Source organism: Pavona decussata, unplaced genomic scaffold (assembly GCF_977016875.1).
Source record: "Pavona decussata unplaced genomic scaffold, jaPavDecu1.1 SCAFFOLD_95, whole genome shotgun sequence".
Classification (NCBI taxonomy): Eukaryota; Metazoa; Cnidaria; class Anthozoa; order Scleractinia; family Agariciidae; genus Pavona; species Pavona decussata.
This window is the reverse complement of record NW_028145512.1, coordinates 762608-777544: the sequence shown is the minus strand read 5'-3', so window position 1 is coordinate 777544 and position 14937 is coordinate 762608. Positions and strand designations below refer to the sequence as shown.

The 14937-nt window shown below is 38.9% G+C and overlaps 2 protein-coding genes across 4 annotated transcripts in view; one reads left to right on the top strand and one right to left on the bottom strand.

The window, feature by feature from the left end:
• Positions 1–828: 828 nt before the first annotated feature.
• LOC146472980 (octopamine receptor beta-2R-like) overlaps positions 829–14937 on the bottom strand; it is a 14655-nt gene continuing 546 nt past the window's right edge. The window contains exon 2 of the mRNA XM_085118739.1: positions 829–2070. Coding sequence (XP_084974865.1) covers positions 1064–2059 — 996 coding nt within the window. The 5' untranslated portion in view covers positions 2060–2070 and the 3' untranslated portion in view covers positions 829–1063. The remainder of the gene's footprint in view (positions 2071–14937) is intronic.
• The window catches only part of LOC146472979 (adenosine receptor A2a-like), an 18358-nt gene continuing 16244 nt past the window's right edge, over positions 12824–14937 (top strand). The window contains exon 1 of one of the 3 annotated variants that reach the window (XM_085118746.1): positions 12824–12909. Coding sequence is in view for 1 of the 3 variants with exons in the window: in XM_085118741.1 (XP_084974867.1) it covers positions 14719–14721 (3 nt within the window). In the remaining 2 variants the exon portion in view is untranslated. Of the gene's footprint in view, positions 12910–14621; positions 14722–14937 lie in introns of those variants that run through there. The other 2 variants (XM_085118744.1, XM_085118741.1) reach the window with 2 other exon arrangements.

Genomic DNA, 14937 nt, shown 5'->3' with positions numbered 1-14937 from the left:
TACTACTACTACTACTACTACTACTACTACTACTACTACTACTACTACTACTACTACTACTACTACTACTACTAATAATAATAATAATAATAAAAAACAAAACACATTGAGTTAGTTTGTAGGAAAAAAACGGGCAATCTGTAGAAAAGAGGTAAGAAAAATACTTTTCGGGCCCGAAAGCTCTTCGGGACAGGCTTTGAGAAACGCATACCAGGACCGCATTATACCATGATCTCCATGCTGCTAAGTCTGTTAGTTAATACCAACCTAGTGCGTAGTGTTTTTCGCACGCTCTCTTTGGCGGCTCCAACTTTGAATAGTAGTATGTCTACGTCATCCTTTAACGGCCCGGTAAATATCCACCGCTATCCACCTCCACTTCGAAGAATAGTTGTTAACAATCCTTAATTCTCAAAATTGAACAACTCCGTTTTTCCTGTCATATAGGACGAGTAATCAATGGCCGTTTTTGTACTAGAGACGCATAATCCGCCTGCCGAAAAAAGGAAAGACAAACAAACATTCAGAGCAACGGTTTGTACACACCATTGGTTCACGTTAACATTTGTTTCAATTTTTGGTTGGGACCTCTTGAGTGCGTAGTTACGCTTCTCGTAGTTCGTTTAGACGTAAAGACGGACCAAGACAGATTATGCGTCTTGAAGAACTATCGGCTTTAGTTCGTCTTGAACGACGCACTATCAAGAATAGTTCTTTTAGACGCATTATCCGTCTTTGCGCCCGTCTTTATTGCGTTCGACGTAGAAAGAACGCACTCCTAATACAGATTGGAGTCCAGATTGTATAAAGACAACGTTGATTGAATGAATGGATCTTGGCACCCCTCGTAGATTTTGCAGGGGCGGATAACATCATCACCAACTTGGCAAAGGAGAGAGAGCCTGATGACAACAAACGCACTCCATAACCTTTGATTATTACAAGTACTAGGCGAGCTACGAGATGCCTAACCATGCAGACGTCTACAGATGTTTGCCCAAGTTCGTCCCAGACAGACTATGCCAGCGTCTGTAGTATAAAAACGGCCAATGAGGTAAAATAGTCACTGCGACAACACTCTTTCTCTTGAGCTGTTTGAGGGCACTCGCATGTCTGTAGCCGAGAAAAGCTCGGCGACTGTAGTGTGGGAATGGCCTCCATTCGTTTTACAACAGCACAAGCACAACCCGACAAGCTGCTTAAAGGCCCGGCGGAATTCTGGTATTTTAACGGCGTAGACAATGGGGTTGACCACAGAGTTGCTGTAGTGCATGAACTTGACAAATAACAGAAGATCAGTGCTGTAAATTCTAGGTTGACATTGCTGGCAGAACACCAACAGTAACTGAACCGTGAAGAAAGGTAACCAGGCAATCACGAAGAAGCCAATCACAAGAGCTATGGTTACTGCAATGCGCATGTCACGTTTCATGGACCGCGAGCGCTCAAGGCTGGGCTGTATTCGACTGTTAGCTGCGTGCCAGATCCTCGCATACGTAAAAAGAATCACAAGCAAGGGAAGGACGAAAAAAGCTATGAAGAGAAACAGCATGTTGGCTTCACGGTTTGTCTTCCGTAACTCCACTGAAGATCCACAAGCTGCCGCTGGAATAATCCACACAGCTACAAGGAAGACGTAATAGACTTTGGCTGATGTGTTTCGATGGCGAATTGGATACACCACAGCGAAAAAACGCTCCAAACTGATCGCCACAAGATGCAAAATCGAGCAGGTGCCGGCAAAGAGATCCAGAACATTGTAAACTGTCGAAATCGTCTTTCCGCCTGTCGAATAAAGCAACATTGTGATCCATATTGGGATCGAGATGATGCCCACAATGATATCTGCAACGGCGAGGCTCACCACAAAATAGTTTGTTATCGTGCGGAGGCGAGAGTGACGAATGAATGAACCAACAACAAGTCCATTTCCAAATACTGCTAAGAAGGCAATGATGACATAAAGAGTGCATGACACGATGACCACTTCCTTCTTGAAGATTGGGCTATCGATCATTGGAGGTGGGCGGCCAGGATTGGTATTTGATTGGCTGGTCATTTCACCACCTTCTGAAAGTAAAGAAAGATAGTATTATAGGTAAAATTTAAAAATAATGTTACAAAATGACCGACAAGAAATTAAATTCAGGCGAATTTTTTTTAGAAAATTTACATTTATTTCTACAGTAGTTAATGTGACATCAAACTATTTACAGGCATCCGTGTACAGTGCTGTGTTTTCGTTCCTTTTCTTTTCAATTATTTTTTGTTCTTAAGTATTTTATAAAATGTTTTGACAAGTGACTCTTTCAGTTTGAGCAAACTGTGCAAACTCGGCATGCCAGCTGTTTTAATCCTGAGCAAGACTTTATTGCTTATATCATGGCAGTGATCAGGTGCATACCACACATCGTCGAAAAACCATATGAACATGAACGAATAGGATAGACTTCGTCCTGAAACTTCTGACGATACATGTTGACATAAGAACCTGATTCAATACAATCACCTTTTTTTTCGCTAAAATTGCAGTCCGTGCTTTGACGTCTTCTTTTTTGGGGCTTAAATTAATTTTAGCTTTCCTCACATCAAAATATTGTAGTTTCTCTTAAGGGATCCTTAAAAATCCATGGCATCGTTTTATCGATCTCTTGTTCAAAAATAATCACGCTTTCTTTGCTAGCGTTTTCCGTAGTTGCTCATGGTCAAGTGATGTCAAATGCAATGAAAAGGCGACGAACCACGCAAAAAAATGGATTTTAAAAAAGTTACATCAAGGCCAAAAACAAAAGCATGACAAACGTTGAGTAAACATATCCCATTAGTAGGAAATGACTTTCATCTTCGGAAAGTGCTTTGAACCGTTTCTTAGAGTTTGAAACAAGCCATTCTAGTTTCCAAAAGCCATCATCGCCCATGCCGCCCTCTTATGTTGTCATATATTTCCTCGGACATAATTTAAAGGGACAGTATCACGCTATTTTTAGTAACACATTGAAAATCGGAAAGACGCTATTCGGTTGATAGAAACCAAGATATAATGACAAAATTCCATTAAAAGACTCTCAGAATGCAAAGAAACTATCCACGGATATTTTCGCCGGCAGGTGACCAAGATGGAGAGGGGTTCAAATTTGAAAACGTCTGCGGACGTTTTCAAATTCCGCTGTTGTAACGCACTAAAATCGCCGGTTGTACTATATTTTGGTTCCACCTTTCGTCTTAGAATCACTATGTATATTTCTTTCAATAAGCGATTGAGAAATTAATTAACACAGTGTTCAAAGTTTAAATTTAGTGAATTTTGGCCAAAAATCAAGACATTTCCCATCTATCTCCCATGATACTGCCCCTTTAATGAAAAAAGAAACAAATAAATTTACTAATGAACGACCGAGCGAACAAACGAACGAATGATTGAATGAATGAATGAATGAACAAAATCTAGAACTTTAGTCCTTGTATGAAATAACTGACAAAACCTTAGACAAGGGTTGTCAAAATAGTTCGTTGCGCAGCCGGTTTCAATTTGCGTGTCAGTATAGAATCAAACACTTCATCAGTATTACTCTTAGAACTGATCAAAGCATGAAGCGAAACCTGACAAGAGAACGAGACGTCAGGCAAATATAGTTCCTTTCAGTTTGAAATGGATCTCACTTTGTGAACACTATTTTAATCGATCGAAACCAAACATTAAAGTGTCCAAATACCATTAGTTTCTGTACTCTTCCTTAATCTTCTTGATTTTTTGGTCTGGACTAATTCAGTTTTTGTCTTATAACGTAAATCAAGTGATTATCCAATCACCAAAAATTCTTCTTTTGCATATGTAATGCATGATTAAAAAAAAAAACAACAACAACTCTCAATTAAACATTAATGCGTCGAACAGGCATCTAACCTTTTACTTCAGAAGAACAAGATTTACTTCATTGTCTGATTTCTATTTTAAGAAATTATTCTTCTGAAATCAGTCAGCAAGAAGAGACGCTGATTGAATGCTTGTCTTCCCTCTCAGTTGGAGGACTGATGTACTCAACTAGAATATTTTATATTGCTGTCAGTTGAGCGAATCTCCTGAGCTTATGTCAAGTGAGTCGCCAAGCACCCAGACGTAACAAATAACGTGTAAATTTTAATGTTCTTTTGCTACTTGACGAGGATTCTTTTTATTTTTTTTTATCAATGAATAGAAAGTCATTATAATTAGCATTGACACTGATTATGAAACAAATGCACGTTTCTGCTCTCGTTACTCCTGGTAACGAATAAACTATGAGCAACAAAATATAGATTTCAATTAGCGTATAATTCCATGACGAGATGTTGAAATGCGCTTTACGGTATGGGGACACTCTCCAGATCGAATTGGAATTTGGAAATGCTGGTTTTCGAGGAGAGGAGAAAATCGGAGTACCGGGTCAAAAACCTCTCGAAGCAAGGTCGACAAGAACCAACAACACTCTCAACCCAAACGATACGGAGTCCGGGAATCGAACCCGAGCCACATTGGTGGGAGAGGAATGCTCAACAGCGCCATCCCTGCTCCCCATTTAGAAAACCCCACTTCCACAAAATAGAAATTAATCCAGACTGATCATTTAAACATTGGTCAGAGATTTCCTACCAAATGAATTAAACTAGAGAATGTACAGCGTGTGGTTAATGAAGACCCGTAGGGATGCATGTCAAGATCGCTATTCAGTATACAAGAACAAACATCTTATGTCGACGGACAAAGAGAACCAACTAGTACGCGAGGTTGTGGAACTCTACTACAGCCGGTTACCAAATGCATTGTTACATCGACCACGTAAAAAGGCTAGAAAAATTAGAATAAATTCCTTTGTAACTTCGAGATGACACAGAAAATCGAAAAGCGCCAAAATTTACCAATTAAGCAGTTTGTGATCTTTAATCAGAAACGTGCCATGTATAGCGTCAAGGGAAGAGCTGTGCTCTCAAGAAATAATTACTTAAAAGGTATTTCAATAGTCCGATTACTGGTCTCTAAACTGACGTGTTTACCTTAAACAGATGAAATAAGCTGAGTAATAAAAAGGTGAATATTTTAACTAATACTTCAGTTTTATCCTAGAATATCACAACGGGTAATCGTGATACATGCCAATTTCATGTTTTACCATCAGTGCATAGCTTGTACTGACCAGCTAAACTCACACATTGAATTGATTTGCTCCATTTTAAGCAGAGTAAGCGACGACGAAAGAAAATTTTAGTTTTAGTTTTTGTGTTTACCTTGAAGCCCCGGCTTAACTTGCCGCGTGTTTTGGCAAACTTCGTTTCTTCTCGTTTGTGGTTTTCAACAGTTTCCTCAGTGATCGACGCTTTTTTCTTTGCTTAGTCGCTCAACAGACTTGTCACAAGTTTACAGATGAAAGTACACCGTTTCTAAACGTGTAAACCTTCGTTGCTAAGTGTGCTAAGCACGCAGTCGACGTTTGTTGACTTGCCCCCTCTCTCACTATGTCTACATTAAATTTGGTGGAATATTCTCTCCTTTGACCAAACTAATTGAGTTTCATAAAGAGACAAGTAATCTCATGAATATTGAATACACTTCGTTGATGAATTTCTTTGTCGCTACCATTAGCTTGTTGACACAGTGTGAATTGACATTTATCCCGTATATAATTTAACAAACTCATCAAAATAGGATAAAATTAGGAAAACGTAAGGAAACATGTCCAGTTCACAGCAACTCACCTATGTAATGCGAATGAGCGTCTAAAAATTGAACTGACTTAGACCTCCAAATAAATTTAAAAGTGCTCGTGAGTAAACGACAAGCCCACTCAATTAGTGAAAACTGAATACTTCGTTATGTACAATTGCAAGACCCTTGAAAAAATTACAATAAAACTAAGGGATAATGATGTCAACAACAATCTGTCTACTATAAGAAATACTTTTTTCTTTCACTGCTGGCTCGTAGTTAGTGTGGAGGTAACCGGATCAGGGAGTTCAAAGGTTTCTAATAGAACTCAGCTCAATGAATCAGCCAAGACATTTTGATGGAAAAGACCTTCCAGAAATAATTTTAGCTTGAATGTTCAGCGATCGCCAGACATGATGTTTGTTTGTGTCAAAGTGAGTGGGATAAAATTTTCCTCTCTCCAAAGCCACACATTAACTTGCATTTCCTGTCTTTTCATGTTCGTGAGGAAACGACAAGCCCACTCAATTAGTGAAAACTGAATACTTCGTTATGTACAATTGCAAGATCCTTGAAAAAAAAAAAATACAGTAAAACTGCATGGGAGATAATGATGTCGATTACAACCTGTCTACTCCAAAAAATATAAAGATACATCGAGAACTTTCTCTTTCATTGCGGGCTCATAGCTATAGTATGGAGGCAACCGGATATTCAAAGCATTTACTGAAATAAAGTTTAATAAATCAGCTAAGATCTTTTGATTGAAAAGATCTTTAAGAAAAAGCTTTATTTTTGAATGTACAGCGATCGCCAGACATGGCGTTTGTTTGTGTCAAAGTGAGTGGAAGAAATTTTCCCCTCTCCACCAGTGCCGCCTATTCTTGGTTTTCACATGACGTCATAAAAAACTGAAATTCATAACTAAACACAATTTTGGGTTTTTATCTTCATCACATATAAGAAAATCTAAATTTCCATCGGCTTGCTTGTTTTCAGCAGGATAGCATTCTTTGTTTTGAAAATAGAGCAGTTTGAATTTTAGATTTTTGCCCAGTGCGTGACAGAAGGATTGCTGCTCTAAACATGTCACGTACATGAAAACATCGATTCGCCTCCTGTTTTTTTCAGGTCTGATCAGCTAACATGTAATAGAAGGGTTAATGTCAATGTGTGAAAGTTCAGCAGAGCGAAGAATGGCTTTGAAATAGCCAAGGTAAACTCCAGATGTTTTTGCTGGTTTCCGGCCGCCATGTTGGTGCCCATCAGACGGGGCACCAACATGGCGTCCCATACTAAACTCTGTAATTTTCCGTGGTACATTTTCTCGAATAACTCGATTAGGAGATATCGCACAGCCCTGTGGCTTTCACACGTTGTTAATGTATCATTCTTCTACAACATATCAATTTCTTGACTTTATCTATTGAATGGTTGAGGATTTTATTTTTTTACTTGCGTGACGATGTGTGAGGTGAAAACCACCTATTAAATTTTGCGACCACTTGGATTTCTTGCCTTTTCGTGCTTCAGATCTTTATTTTCGTGATTCTCATTTCTGATTGTAAACAATATTTGTATAATATTTGTCCCCATATTTCCTGCCATGTAACAAACTTTTTGGACACGCGAAAAAATGGTTTGGGTTTGATCAATGTATTTATTTATTTTTATTTTTATTTATTTTTTTATCAATGTATCGTGGCTTACGCCAAGATAACACAGTTTCCACGTTAAATTCTATGCCAGCCATGTAATTTTCGATTGCCGAACTTTTGCACTTGAAATACTTGCTGATGATATACAATTGCCTAGTCTAAGTTTTATTCTGAAATTAAAAAAAAAAATCATATATATTGTTCCCAAATAGAGTTTATAATTATAATTGAGTCTTGAAAGCTAAATGAATCTGCAAGACCTCTACCCCCAGCCTCCTTCACAGGATTTGATACGGCTTGTTCAACCATATTTTAGACCATATCTTAAGGTTACTTATGGGGAAGAAAGGTCGAATTTTTCTCAAATAATTTTTTTTAGATAATTGTTAAAACAAGAAAGGGATGCAAATTTTCGTGAAAACAGCCGTTAGAAATCTCAAAAAGAACGTGAGCTATCTGAAAAACAAAGTTTTGTAGGAAAAGCGGTGAGAGTTTAAAAGTGTTGACGGGCCTGCACGACTCCTGCAGTTCGCTAAAAGATTGGTCTTAAAGCCTTTATAGCGTATCTCTGCTTCATGAGATGTTAATCTTGATCATGAAGGGAAAAACTCAAATATACTGAATGGAGATTTTCTTTATGATCATTCTGAGCCGTTAGGAGAAGTTCTTCATATGCCATTGGATATGCTAGCTCTGTGGCATTTGTTTAGGTTCACCGGCTCGGATTAACTGCAAGATATCAGACAGCGCTAAATAAATGCTATTTATGAAGACATGGGATCCGGGGATTTCTTAACTGACTCGTGATTTCATGCTTATCTGCAGTGAGATTGCAGGCTGTTCGTTTATCACGTATATGAGAGTCTAATAGATCCGTGTCTTTAGGAGACAGCGCTAAATATATGTCATCTAGGAAGACATAGGATCCGTGGAATTCGTTACTCGTGATTTCAAGTTGTTGCTATAACCTGCGGTGAGATTGCAGGGTGTTCGTTTATCACGTATATGATATTCTATCAGATCCACGTCTTTACAAAGTTGATAACTGTTGTCTCTCGCTTTCGAGAGCTTTGGCATCTTGCAGTTGTTTTCAGCTCTGTTGCTCAGTTCGTGACTGAAAGACGAGTATTATGTTCTTGGAGCTGACATGTATCTCCATTGTTTTGTGCGTTAGCTCGCATCCGGCAGATATTCAAAGCTAAGACAGTCAGTAACTGTCATGGGAGTCTCTAGGATGCTTCAGCGATTTCTTCTGACAAGTGTTTAGTGTTGTTTCTCAGGCAAGACTGCAGTTTCGATTCTCTATGAATCTCATCAGTTGCCACTGAAAGTTCTGTCAGCGTCGGAGCAAATTATGCTGTTTTGAGTTTATATATCCTCTTTGACCGTTAACACCACTGGGCCGTAGCAGCACGGAACCGGATGGAAGTTGTGATATAATTGGTGCAAGTATCCGGCGGCCTAGCAACGAGCATAACTGAATAATAGTTGTGGTTACACGTAGCCCTTTTACCCATGGGTAACTAGCATTTTCCCACAGGTAAGGATGTTTTTGTGTGTAACCGCTTTTCCCAGACCGAAACTGCCTTTGGGTTATTTCCATGGATACATCAAAGAGAACAAAAGAATTTCCCATGACAGTTCCTGAACTGAAAAGTACGGCTTATCTGCTTCCTGAGGCGGCTTGGCCAATCGTCATGCAGAACGTAGCGGACACAGGAAATAGCCTGCTATGCTCTGAGTTGACCTCTGATAAGCTTACTGTACTGGTAGCACAAGATGACATGGTTAGGTTTCGTGCATAACTGTGAGTATTTCTTTCTTTATTTTTATGAGTTCCCTCTTCAGACTATCAGTTTCAAAGTTGATCAAGTTGCAATCTTTTTGTTTATCTGTTTATAGGAACGCTAGTCAAACCGAAGATTCCTACTACAACGGGTACATTTTCTTTGCGCCTTCTTCGCTGTCTTCTCGCAAAAAACTCTTGGATTGCTATATTAATGGAGGACTGTCGAATAATTAGCAGGAGAATCACTGAAATTAAGCTTACAAGATCTCGATTTGTGTCATGCATGTCGATCTGTACGTTTCCCACCAAACTGCATGCATGGTCAGTGTGAAATCATATCTAATTACATTTTACCCTGAGGGTAGTTCTTTTACTGTGTAACCGCATCCCCAAGGGTAACATGAAACCTGAGCTAAACCTAACCCAAGCTATTTACCCTTCGGAAGGCCCCAAACCCAAGGTGTGTGTAACCACGACTAATGTTGACTTGGAAAAAATAAAAAGACTATCATTTTTCAACTGAGCGAGACTGACTTTTAAAGAAATATCAATGAAAATACTAAAAACTGCATTTCAGAGCTTCTCGATTTTAAAATTTCCTGTGGGAGCAAGCCCCCAGACTTCCCTTGTCGCTAGCACATTCTGCTCACTGAACACTTGCCTCTCCTCTCCTGAAAGCCTGGCTACAGCCCTGAGAACAAACACAAATCTGAAAATGCTTCTGCCTCGGGATGTCCACACAAAACACGTTTTTGATTTAGTTTTCTTGTTAGTTTTCCTTGGATTTTCAGGCTAATTCTCCTAAAAGAGCGATTGTCGGCTTGTTAGCCACTTCATCGAAAATTTTGCTGATACAGTATTTTTTAGATCAGAAGCAATGTAATCTTCAGCAGAAAAAAAAAAAAAAAAAAAAGAAAAAAGAAAACGAAAACAAAAGCAACAGCAAAAGCAACGAATTTATTTTTGGTATCACTGAAGAAACTCGAGCTCAGTGGAGGCAGCGAGAACCAACCAAGAACTTTATAAATTAACTACGACTTCAGTTTTCATCTCAATTAAAGATCTTATCACACGGCCACAAATCGGGTTATTCGTGATCCTTTACGGCATGTGTCGGCTTTTCAGTGCTCTAAATTGCAATATTAAACTGAGATGCGCCGCACATCAGTTAAATCAAGTGTAATGTCGGCGTTTTGACAGTTTAATTTATAGCACACTATTTGCTTTATTGATTTGAATATTGGAACACTCTTTCAATTCGGCGCATGAGAAGACGACTTCAGGCAAGTATAGGACGTCCATAGCAATGCGATTACTGCTGAAATTGTTTTGTATTGCTGGATGAGTTATTCAATTCGGAATTATACCTATCTAAAAGATTGCCACAGGAAAACAACGGAAATTGGAAAGGGATTTAGAAACTCTCCATTGTTTATGGAATTAATGACAAGGAGGATCATGATGCGAACCGGCTAGGTAGGTAGGTGGTCAAGAATTTTACTTTCGTTTCGGAAAAAGATAAAGGTATACTTACTTAACATTGCCTGAGAGGAGGATAGATAGAGGTCAAAAGCTGTTCAGGTAAAAAATAGTATATCCAACAAAATTTGATTAATTTCCGACTAAGGAAGGATACTTAGTGGGACTATTCGTCCCTCTAAACGCAAAAAAAATATGACAGGCGTTTTCCAAAGTAAAATTACCTCTTACAACGATAAAAACTAGCGATAAAAAGAAGCGACATTTCGACCCATCTGAGGTCATTTTTAAGTTATAAGATAGCTATTTAAAACTAGCAGAATTAGCATATAAAGGTAAATTTAAAACATGGGACTGTTCAAAAGCGATTAAAAGCTTTTAAATATCTAAACGCTAAGCGTTACAAAATGAACGTGAAAAAACTCCCAGGAGTACAAAGTACTAATTAAGACCATAGGGACATATAAGAATAAAAATATACTCTGCGCTGAAAAAAACTTTGCGCGGATCGAGTCAGACTGTTTGTTTAGTGTTGGCTTTACGTCTTTTTTAAAAAGCGTCTCAAAAATTAGACAGTCAAGTTTGCTCTTCGCAAGTTCTTGAATCCTGGTTTCAATGTCACTTGGTTCTCATCCTTGTTGCTCTCTGAAGTGATTCCCGATCGCAGATCACCTGTGTTCTTAAAATTGTTGATGAAGGTGTCGGCATGTAAAGCCAACATAGTTATTTTCTAGGACTGTAGGTTTGATAATGCATATGCCATTTTTAAATGGAAATAATTAAAATTATTTTGAATCGCTAATTGACGCTGTCAAAAAATGCCATTAGGTGAGAAACTGCTTGTGGGGAGAAGACAATCATTGTAATAACAATACTTTACTTTATTCAAATACAGTATGTCGATTAAGGAAATATGATGTTTGTATTGGTTATCTGAGTACTTCCTCAAAGCCTTGCTACAGCATACATGGCAAAGTTCAACTTTCTGTAAATGACAGCAATAGCGTTTTTTATTTTTCATTTTTAATTTAGTTCAGCTCAAACTTACTTAAAGGTGCACCGTTACGGCGATTTTGCTGTGTTTTTGTCAAAACAGCTCAAATATTTAGAAAAGAACTACTAAGGGATTCCTCCGAGAAACAACAGACTATAAGCAGTTTTCGGCGACTTCTCTACAATACACAGGAAGAACTTGAAAAAATTGTCTAAAATTTTCAAGTTGCAATCCATTTCCATCCTAGTCATCCGCCGCCAAAAATAAGTAATGCTAGTTTCTGTGCACTAGAAGGGTTATTGTTAACAAAACTGTACCATTATTTTGTCCATTCCATCAATTTAAATTTGTCTTTTGGCTATTCAAAGTGTCACGAAAAAAAGGTGACACTACCCCTTTAAGGGTGATATCTTTTATAGTCCCAATAGAAGCGACTTGTTGTTGCTTGCTCATATAAGAAACTTAACTCATAAACTAGTTTTTCCGTCACTGCGGGCTGCCAAGCAACGGTACTTGTCGTACTTGCGTTCCAGCCAGTTCAGGATGAGGAAAAACTGGAGTACATGTACCTGCTAAGATTGTAAGCTTTCCTCGGAAAATTTCCAGTAGATCCGCTCGTCAGTCATTTGCATTCAGTTCAACCATGAACGGAAAATTTTGGCAAAATGAATTTATTGGTGGGAGGGGGGGGGGGGGGCGGGGGAACCTGGTACATAAGCTATAGCAGCCTCAAGAGATAGCGTTTTGGGGCCATTTCGGTCTAAATATGAGTAGAGTTTGTCTAAAAAGTATAGACAAAATGACACATTTTGGTCTGAAATAGAGTGGAGGGATTTGCAAAACGCGACACCTGCGTAAAACCCCATCTAAAATGACGAGGAATACCTTAGTTCCCTTCCAGAGGAAAGCTGCCCTAAACCACAAACCTCGCGCAAACACGTCAAGAGACGTGAAGGGTGATCTGCTGAAGACCAGAGAACGTAGAGAGAACAGACTGCGTTTTGATAACGAGGTTTAGCTTCCTAAAACATGCGTTAGATGATACGCTTTTCGGCCGAGAGGCGAGCGCGAAGCACTTCCGCTTGCCGCCTAGTAAAAAATCATGCAAAACCCACAGCCTTTAGATAATTAATCATTATCATTATTGAACAACGCGGCTCTTATTACTGGATGCTCGTTCAAAGACTATAAACCGGCCGGGACTATAAATCGGTTTGCGTGGGCACTACATTGATATAACAGGCAATTCTACTATCACAGTACATCGGATCAACAGTTCTTTTTTCATGCATTTAGGAGATTCCTTGAGGTAAGCGTTATAAACTTTTCATGTGTTAGTGGTCGTAAGGGTTTCGTTCAACTCGTGCACGCAAATCAGAGCAGTATATTATGGCTGGGTTTTTGGGCTGTAAAGCTACACAGTCGATTATATGTAAAGACACAGTGAAAATTTCTGTTTTGGCAGTGGCTCCAAGGGAATGAAAATGAATACTGCTACTGAAGAAAAATCTTCTCTAATCTCCACTGAACCTCATCGATCGTTTGATTCATTTCACGTCGAGTGCTAGTGTGTAATTAACTACCTATCGCTATCCTGCTAACAGAGCGTTTCTTTCTGGCAAGAAACGCTCTGCTAGCAGGGTACCTGGTTACTGACCTGCCACGCCGATAAACCGTGTAAAAAGCAGGTATTTCATTAATGCATAGTTACTTGCCGGTTGATGATCGAAATTTGTCGGCACAACTTTACGGGTAAATTGCCTGTCAACAATGTGACAATTAACCAAATATCCACCTATTAGGTAAATATTGTGACCATTCAGTCATTGCTGAATCTCAAATATAGTTTGACCAGGAAAATCCCGCACATGTCAAAAGACGGACCCATTTGGTTCTTTGGTATGAAAATGTGAGCTGTTTGTCAACACGGAACGTATTCTAACACATTCATTTCATATATCGCTGGTTAGCGTTCGTTGGGAGTAAAGATTGCGTGACGAGCCAAATGAGCGTCTGCGAGGGAGGTTACATGTACCATATGTGAGCAATTAAATTCTTGCTTTTTGTCGTTTCGATAAGAAGGAAATTAGTAATTCTAAATTTAATAGATGACTACAGAGATCATAATTTTCACACCACAATCAGTGTTTATGTTAATAGACTAGACATATCAGTGCAAAAAAATTAAAAAAAAGTTCTTTCTAAATAATCTGGCCCAAACATGCAGTTTTTTTATAGTCCATAACTAGAGGACGTCCTTTACCGATCCGTCCTTTACTAAAACCTTGTTCTGGCTATTTTGAGGTTAAATTCAGGCAAAGTTACTCCTCCCCTGGCCATACCATCATGTCATAACCGGGGGAGGGGTGAGGCGGGTACTAAACTCAATAACGTTTCACATGGGGACGGGTCCGTCCAGAGGTTCAACAGCTTACCCTTTCACAATTCAACTGGCATTCCAGAAAAGAATTCATATCGGGATTGGTTAGAAGTCTGATCACCCATTACGCGTGACAAGTGCCAAAAAATCAGTCTAAACTTAACTAATACTTGCCAGCGCTATGGCGACAGAAAACAGTGGGGTTACGGCCAACCCTGTCTTTTCCTTTTATAAATAACCAAAATTACTTGAATTTAAAGTGCTCACAGTTTCCACCCTCCAGCCTGTTAGCACAATTTATACTCAGTTAACAGCAAAGACGGCTCGGCTTGTTAGTAATAATTCAAATGTACTGGTAGCCTGCATCTGACAGATGTTTTTTTAGAACGAGACACGAGCGCGAGGTGAGAGAGAGAAATAAAAAATAAAAATATATTTTTCCCTCTAGCCTTACGCTCCGCGCTTTTCTAAATACAACTGTTTATTGCCTGGCATCGCAAATCTTCGCTGTACGGTCGAGGCATTATGGATTCTGAGCTTTTACTGAAATTTATTGCATGGGTATTTCCCAGACTACCTCTCGGCATTGTCGCGTACGCTTTTACCCTTATTTTTGGACAACTTTTGTCAAAACAGCTGTATACGCCTGTTATACAGGATAAACGTATGGCGTCAATTTCCGTGCCAATTTCGTTTATTTAGTTATCCTTGAAACTCAGCAACACTGGTGAGAACTCCATGGTATGTATAGACGGATTTGTGAGACATGATGTTTAATCTTTGTGAGACGTTGTTTCATGACAAATACAGGAAGCGAATCGTGTGTGATTAAATAACATGCATTATTAAAGATATCGTCTTAATCTGTGCCACTATACAAACACATATGCCTTGATAAATAGCGCTAGGCTTAGCAACTCACTGAAGAAAACGGGACGTGTTTACAACACGAATCCT